At 39.0% G+C, this 9,136-nt stretch overlaps 1 protein-coding gene across 1 annotated transcript in view; it reads left to right on the forward strand.

Moving 5' to 3' along the window:
* The window catches only part of AHNAK2 (AHNAK nucleoprotein 2), a 71,657-nt gene that overhangs the window by 39,490 nt on the left and 23,031 nt on the right, over positions 1-9,136 (forward strand). Inside the window, exons 5-6 of the mRNA XM_063289034.1 lie at positions 2,127-2,268; positions 2,541-2,722. Of these exons, the coding sequence (XP_063145104.1) occupies positions 2,127-2,268; positions 2,541-2,722 (324 nt within the window). The remainder of the gene's footprint in view (positions 1-2,126; positions 2,269-2,540; positions 2,723-9,136) is intronic.

Below are 9,136 nucleotides of genomic sequence, written 5' to 3' on the forward strand. Positions count from 1 at the left end.
ATTTTAAAATAAAGCAAGTTGTATGAATTCTGCACCCGCTATCATATTCTGCATTTTATTAATGCTTTTGCACTCAGCCCTGAACACATTCACAGCGAATGATTGGCCTAGTCAGCACCGATAGCACTATTGCAGCTAGAATTAGCCCCTTCCACAGAATAAGTGATCGGAGCTATCCAAACTGGCAAATGACAGCTGATTCAATGCTGCAGATGCAGTCCTGATCCGAAGAGGGAAATCTTTCCTGATAAATCCAAACAATAATCCTGCTGGAAATTATGCATAGATTCTCTTTGCTAGATTATAATGTAATTAACTACATTATTATTACAGTTGTAATAGCATTAATTGTTATAATCTGTATGGTTTAAAACACCTTTAGATAAAAGAGATCATTTACCATTATCATTATGAAAAACATTATTTTTTTTTAAAGATGGAGACAAATACAGAACATATAATTTTCCCAAATTTATCTACAGACTAATTGTTAGCATAAGAGCTCTTTAATTCAGGCTGGTAAACTAACTGGCCCTTGAACAATTAAACCAGTCTTTTTAAATATAAAAATCTATTATTTGGGCTCTCCAATTGTGTTTTATATCAGCTGTTAGTATGTGTGACTAAGTCCAGTAGTCCCACATGTGGTTTTCTGGGAATGACCTATTTGAAATAATTCAAGGCTGGAAATCAGATTGTGTGGGAAGATTAGTATGCATATTTTTTTTCACAATGAAACTGTTTACCCAAGTTACTTTGATGCCTGATTCATTTACAATTGAACAGCAATACCTATGTAAATAAAACAGGATTTGCAAGTGGCTGAACTCATTTGGAATTCTATCAATATAGCCACTAAGTTCATTTTACTAAATAAAGGTGATAACATTTAAAGCACTATGATAATAAAACTAGGTTCTGTAGAAGACAAAATCCCACCTGGAAGAAGCCATTAATGTTCCATTTTTAAGTAATGTAATTATCCTATGCAAAGATCAAACTTATTTTTTAGGATCCAGATGAAATAGTACTAGAATCCTATCGCATTCTTCATGGGTATAGCACTGAAAATTAAATACTGAAAATTAAGGAGTGTGAGGAAGGTCTATGAGTACTAGTAAATCATTAGCTGAGCAAGCAGAATGATGCAACTGCTAAAAGGGTCAATGCAGTCTTGGCCTGTTTTAACAGAACTATCGCATCTAAATTACAGGAAGTAATAGTTCTTTGGTCAGGCCACATGTCCCACCTTAACAGGGACATGAAGAAACTGGAATAGGTTCAGATAAGACTTACCAGGCCGACATACAGTTTGGAAAGCAGGCTCTATGAGAAATGAATAAAGCAGTTGGGCATGATTAGCTTAAACAAGAGAAAACCAAGGCAAGATCTGATAGTACCCTACAGGTACCTAAAAGCCTATTACATGGAAGAGAAGGCAGACCAATACAGTCCTTTTCAACCGATACATTTTATAATTTTATGAGTTGCTGGTGACTATAAATTTTATTGTCATAACATCCAGAATAATGAAGGTTAGTGTTGTGAGTTTTTTTCAGGAACAATAAGTGGCATTTGAAAAAAGTCATAGGTATGTATGGTGTTAAGTGTAGACATTTCAGATGGAGGATTTTATCTGGTTAAATATTTTATCAGTGCTGAATGTTTAATTCTCATTTAGAATTACTTCTTTTGCATTCCAAAAATACCTGAGAGATGTTTGTATCAGAAAGCTTGTAAGGGATCTTTATCTGCCTATCATAGATCAGTAAGAAATATTAACACTTTCTTGACAAATCCTACATTCTGTTCAAGCATTGCTCTTGCGACAGGCTTATTCACAGTATTCATCCACCAAGCAGGTAATAAATCTAATATCTAAACAGTTTTGCTATGTGTTGTATAATTTTGCTTGTCTTTCAGGTGCCAGGAAATGTCTTTAGTTCTTTAGTAAATTGGTAAAATTTATGCGTAATACTTCTGTGTGACACAACCAAGTTTAGAATTATGTTAATAACATCCTGAGTGATTTTTATTTTATTTTATTTTATTTTATGATATAAAGGAATTGAAAGATGAACTAATTTAGAGATGAGATTTAATAACATACCTTTTGGGATTACTAGGAATCTATGGAAGTGACATTGCAGACAGACGTGGAATCTGGTGCAAGTGGATTTAGTGTAGCTGGTGGGGGAGCTGAAGGCATATTTGTGAAGCAAGTGCTCAAGGAGTCCCCAGCATCAAAACTATTTAGTCTAAAAGAAGGTACAGTATTTCTCTTGTATTACATTTACATTTCCTTTTAATATTGTTAACTAAGAAAATGGTAATATTTTAAATATATACATTGAAAAAATAATCATACAGTACTTTTTAAAAAGTATGCATGCCTATTGAATGATGGACATTCTGCAGGGCATGGTAAAATTGCATATACTTTTAAAAAGTGAATGAGCAGTAGTGTGCCTTGCAAACTCAGACAAGGAACTGATGGATTTATCTGATATTCTGAAAGCCCTGTTTTGTTTTTTTTCCAGGTGATCAGCTTTTGAGTGCCACAATCTTTTTTGATAATATCAAATATGAAGATGCACTTAAAATACTACAGTATTCTGAACCATACAAAGTACAGTTTAATCTTAAAAGAAAACTTGTTGGGAAAGATGAGCTGGAAACAATACATTCTGCAACACAGTCCAAAAAGGAAAAATTAAGTCAGGTAATATACTGTTCTGGAATTATACTGTGGATTAAGCTGTAGATCATGGAAATCTAGCCATCACTGGAGCAATTTTTGAACTTTTTAGAAAGTCTTCCCTCTCCAAAGGGAAGTTAAATTTGAAGCAAAGATGTTAATCTGTATTGTGTCTATCACAATTGCTGTAAACATAAAGAAAATACTCTGAATGTGGTATTGTCAAGTACAATCTCAGGTTTTTAAAAAGCAGGTTCCTAGTCAACATATGCTTGATGGTATGTAAGCGATGCCTACTGAAACCTTAGAAATTTGAGGAGTCAGAGGATTGATATTATAGGGGACAGACCTTGATTGCCTGTATAGCACCTGGTTCTTCCCTAGAATAAGTACATTGAATATACAGGGTGTTCCAAAAGTCAGGCTCCATGAACAATTTCTTACATAAATTACATTAAATGTTTGAATTGGTTGCCATTTTCTTCTAAGCACTTCCTTACTCATTTGATGTTTGATCTTTGAATGTTCCTAAGTACAGTAACATTTTCTGTGAAAAAAATATTAATAAATAAAACATTGTGATTAGTTCATGGGCCCTGATTTTTGGTACATCCTGTATATGTGTAACAAGCTTGCAAAATAAATGATGAAAAAGAAGAAAATATGCACTTTTGCTTTCTTTTATCACAAATTTATCTTACAGTATTACGATTATGTCCATAATTTATCTTCCTTCAAGATGGCTAAGGCAATGAAGATAGTTATCTCCTCTCCCCTCAGCTCATTTTATCCTCACTATATCCCTGCAAAATTGAGAAAAAGTAACTAACCTAAAGCCACTCAGTTTGCTCTTGGTCTGCTGGATTTCTGCTCAGGAGTTATTTGAAAATAAGGCACCTCTTTCTCACTATAAAGTTAACAAAAAGACAATAAAATGTTATAAAAACACATTAAAGCAATTGTTAATACCAGCTATGGAAAGCATATTGGGATGGCGGAGTCTGTTTATTTAATAATGAGGGGAAGCCCATTTTCTAAAAGAAATTAAAACAAGTTATTTATTTGATGGATGAAACCATTTAATACATTATTTCATTGCTCAATTCATAAAGCATCTTTAGCAATGTCACTTAAAATCATGTACTGTAAAACATAATCAAATAAGTAAAATAGCACTAGCAGATCTAAAACAGCAATGAAACTAATCTCTGTAAAAAAAAATTAGAAGCCCCCCAAAAAACATTTTTATCTGCAGCATAAAGACCATGCAGTTTTGCACCTGAAAAGATAAAAGAAGGAAATTCCAAAACCAAGGTTCTACCACCATGAAGTTTGTACTTGGACAAAATGAGGAAAGGAATTCTCCAGAGAAGATCCCACTTCTAAAAAGGGTGTTTAGTAGTGACTTGCCTTAACTCTGAAGTTTGGAACAGCCCACAAAAAGGCACAGTGATGCTGCAATTTAATCTTCCACAATCAGCCTGTAATTGTGTACAGGTAGTCTCATTTAGCGACTGCCTCAGAGAGAGACCATTCACAGTTATGACAGTGATGAAAAAGTAACTTTGAGACCAATACCTGCATTTACAGCCTTTGCAGCATCTCTTTCAGTCATGTGAGAGTCAGTCAGTATGCATTTCCTGTGCCTTACCAATTTTTTTCCTTCCCCCCCCCTCACAGAGCAGAGAGATTGCCGAAATAAGCTATTTCTTGCTGAGCTGCATTTCTCTGCAGCACAGCACATCCCTAAAAAATGGTAATGGCAAATTAACAAATTCAGTCTGTGACCTTAATTAGTTGAACAGAACCCTCTGGCCAGCTGGACTGCTGCCTGACACTGACAAGACCCTAATCAGTTTCATACTGAAGGCTTTTGTTTGCCTTCTAAGCTGCTTGCACCTCACTACAGTAGGCAGGCGCTAGCACATTCTTTTCAATGTGTATTCTCCATTGTGTGCCTGCTTGCTCTCTTGTAATCCCTTCCTCTCCAATGAATACAATACAAAGATTAATTCCCTTCTTGCTAATTATCCCAGCACTGAATTGAGCATTCCAAAGGGCAAGGGAGTGGGGAAAAAGGGCTGTAAGATTTGCCCTGTTACCCGGCTTGAAAACAAGAGAATAAAAATAACAAGAAACAAAAATCTTAGAAATGGCAAACTGGGCAGAAACAAGAGAGAACAACCTAGGTTAAAAGGAGGCTTCAGTCATCCTCACCAAAAGCCTGGTGTGGTGCTAGGCCACCTAGGGCAGATACTGTCACAGAGGAGGTGTGCTTCCAAGCAGGGCCGTAACTAGGGTCTGTGTCACCCGGGGAAAAACATGGATTCCATGCCCATTTGGGCCGCCCCCAGCACTCATTTTGGTGCCCCCCCAGCGTGGCGCCCGGGCCACATGCCCCGGTTGTCCCCCCTAGTTGCGGCCCTGCTTCTAGGGTCCCGATAGATGGCATTGCTTAATTGAAGGAACCTGGAGTGCACCGACCCTGCCAGATTGAATTGGCCAGGCAGATACCATGGGAGATAGGCAGTCCCTCAAGTAACCAGGCCCTATGCCATGTAGGGCTTTATAGGTAACAACCAGCACCTTGAATCAGACCTGGAAGCAAACTGGCAACCAATGCAGCTCCCAAAGCAGAGGAATTACATGGGCATATTGTGGTGTGCCCATCACTGCTAGTACCGATGCATTCTGGACCAGTTGAAACTTCCAGGTGAACTTCAAGGGCAACCCTACCTAGAGTGCATTGCAGTAGTCAAGCTGTGAGGTAACCGGGGCATGAGGGACTGTCTGAAGGGCCCCCCAGTCTAGGAAACTGCCCTGTCCCAGGCAAGCACACACAAACACAGAGAGATGGTTGGGGGCTTTATTGCTAATTTTGTGAAACAAATGCCCAAGAGGCAGAGGAAGCATGAGCACAAACGCACTTGCACACACAGTGAGAAAACAAGTCCCAAAAGTCCAGCAAACTTGCCTTACAAGAGTTCCAAATCCAAAGCAGCAGGCACAAGAGTAGTCAAAACAAAGTCCAAGAGTCAAACATTGCAGGAGATTTGTCATCTGGTCTGGGTCCAAAGCCAGAGTTATGGGATTTCAAGTCAGGAGTCAATGCACACAGACTCTGGGTAAATGGATGGTTGTTGCCAGCAGAGAGGCTTGAGGTTGCTGCTCTTCTTAAATAGAACCAGCACTGGTGTTGCTCATTAGGAAGGGTGCAGCCTTTGCTCTGCTTTCTTCTCTAGGAGGCGAGCCCTTGTGCTGGGGGGAGGCAGCAACTCAGATTCTTCACCTTTGGAGACTGACAGCAGCTTTCCTATTGATTGCCAGACAGCCCTGCCTCAACTGCCTGCACCTCCTCAAGCGGTGGTTCCTCCAACAAATCTGGAGAAGGCTGCTTGTTGTCAGTCTCCTTGTCTGAGTCCAAGCTTGCCATGACTGAAAGTGCAATGGTGCACCAGATGGAGCTGTGCAAAGGCTTTTCTGAGTCTCGCTAACACCTGCTCTTCAAGCAGGAGCTGTGAGTCCAGGAAGACCCCCAGGTTGTGCTTCACCCTTGAATGGGGAAATCCACCCCACCCAAGGTCAGAGATGAAATATCCCAGATCCGGAGGCCCCAAACACCCACAGCCACTTGGTCTTGGTAGGATTAAGTCAGAGACAGTTCCTCCCCATCCAAACTCTTACAGACTCCAGGCACTGGGACAGAACTTCAGTAGGCTTACTTGTCCAGCCCAGGGTTGAAAGATATATCTGGGCATCATCAGGAGGGGCCTAGGGAGCAATCTTTCTACCTGCCACACAAATAAAATGATTGCTTTTTTAAATATGCAAGCCAATGGGAAGGCAAAAGAAAAAATGTTTGATGAATACATTAAATCTTTAATAAAGGCCAATTTGAAGAAGGAAAAATAAGAGTGGGAAAAAAGCCCTTTTTTGCTTGACATTGTAATAGCAAAAGTTAGAAATAGTGCATCTGGATTTCAAATTTTAAACTATTAAGGTAAGCAAAGTTGATTTCTAAATAAGAAATATAATGGTATGAATAATACCAAATAAATAATATAATGGTATGAATTTTATTTTATTTTATTTTGCTATGTGCTTCCATTCTTGGGTTACTGGCTGAAAATGAAATTTAACTGACATGCATATCTGCTGCTTCAAGTTTCTTTTTTAACTCTATATAGTTTAGATATTTTTCTCTATTTGACTTAAACATTCAGTATTGAACTCTAATATTTTAAAAATGGGAAGGCAGAAGCTACAGCTGATCAAGAATCCACCCATGCCTTTGGCAAGGGAGAGTTGAGACCCCTCACTTCATCACATTTGTCATCTTTATCTTTATTTTTTATTGATTTTATTGTAATTTCTTTGATTGTTGTGAGCCACCCAGAGTTGTTGAGTCAGGTGGCATACAAGTTTCATAAATTATTATTATAATATGACAACTTGAATAAATATTGGCACACCCTGACTGATTGATTGATTATGTGCCATCAGGTCAGTGGCCACCCTTAGTGACAACATAGATAGATTTTTTCTAGGATGATCTGTCCCCAGCCTGGTCCTTCAAGTCAAGTCCTTCAAGTCAAGTACCATTACTCCTGTAATTGAGACTATCCACCTTGCTGTTGGTCATCTCCTTCTCTTTCCTCCCACCTTTCCCAGCATTCTCCAGAGACCTAGGTTTTTGCATAATGTGTCCAAAGAATGGTAATTTTGTATTTATAAAACTGACTTGTTTGATTAAGTAAGGAACAACAACTACTTTTATAAAAGACTGGAAACCCTTTATGGACTTTTTGCTGAAAATGGATAAAAATGAACTGGTGATTTCTGGATTTACCAATTAAAAAGGGCTGTATATAGGGAGAAGGGAACTGTGTTATATAATTTTGAAGGGGGGAAATGAAAAAAGAAAAAATTATTTTTATTAAAGATTTTTTTTACAAAGTTAAAAGATAAACATGAAAAAATATAGGAAAAAAGTAGGAAAGGAAGAAAAATAAAGAAAAAAGTGTTGAAAACAATAGAAATGATAGAAAGAAGAGGGGAAAAAAGAGATACTTAAAGAAGCAACTTCCAATTTTCTTTACAGCAGTTATAGACATATTTGGTACCATTTCCCCCCTTCAAATGCACTTCGTCCATGCATTCAAGCGGCAAAGGTCAAAGAGAGAGCCATCCAATTGGTACATTCGTTGATGTACACTCGTTCCTTCAGACCCTGGACTGCATGTGACAACATGCAAGTAAAGAACAGATTGAATAGAATTGGGGCTAGCACACAACCCTGTTTTACCTCATTGGAAATGGCAAATGCAGCTGATGTATCACTCTTGTAAAGGACCTATCCTGTCATTCTGTCATGGACTAGCTGAATCAACTTCACAAATTTCCTTGGACATCCATAACATCTCAGCATGATCCAGAGAGCCTCCCTGTCTACAGTGTCAAATGCCTTCATCAGGCCATTATTGTTTAGTTTTCTCAGATCATGTCTCCCAAGTACTCTGTCCCAGTTGCCACAGTCAGTCCCCACCCTAGCGTTGAAGTCGCCCAGAATGAGTTTGTTGCTGGCGGAGGTTTGAATAATTTGGTCCAGGTCCTCATAGATACCTTCCTTGTCTTCATCTGGACTATGAGAGCTGGTGCATAGATGCTGACAATGGTGATATACCGAGACTTGTTGAGAGGAAAGCAGAATTTCATAATATGTTCATTTATTCCAGTGGGTAGAGTAGAGATGTTCTTCAGCAAAGCAGTTTTGATTGCAAAACCTACTTCATGAGTCTTGTTGTCAGTCTCTGGTTTCCCTTTCCAAAAGAATGTATATCCACTCGCTGCTTCCTGTAGTGAACCCTTGTCTGCAAGCCTGGTCTCACTGAGTGCAGCAGTGTCAATGCTATAACAATGAAGTTCAGCTGCTATGAGTGCTATTCATCTTTCTGGCCTTGATACTTTGTCTCTGTCCAGCAAGGTGTGGGCATTCCATGTTCCGAAAATGAGATTTTATTTATTTTTCTTGATTCTCGACCTCTAAGGGGATGATCTACCAGCTGTGGTTAGCTAGCCAGATGTTGTGGGGCAGGCAATGTTTAGGGTACCCCCTCCCTCATGCAAGGGTGGGCAGTTCTATCCTAGAAGGGCTGTCCAATCTCCCTGGATGCTGCCAGACATCTCTGCTGCCCCTGATACTGAGATGAACAACCACTGGTCCAAGGGCCATCCACGTGCAGGTTTGTGACTACAACTGCCAGTGGTCATCTCCACCTGTTGCTTCACCACTCCCCTTTTGCTACAGGGCTCAACAAATTAGGGTTGGACTGAGATGAATTGCAGATGCATTGTAGATTAAGATGAATTGCACAACAGAAACCTGTGTGTGATGGAGTTTTAAGTGGAACAGTCGTTGCACAAGGGCAGTCCCACTCT

This window comes from Candoia aspera, chromosome 1, assembly GCF_035149785.1.
Source record: "Candoia aspera isolate rCanAsp1 chromosome 1, rCanAsp1.hap2, whole genome shotgun sequence".
Taxonomy (NCBI): domain Eukaryota; kingdom Metazoa; phylum Chordata; class Lepidosauria; order Squamata; family Boidae; genus Candoia; species Candoia aspera.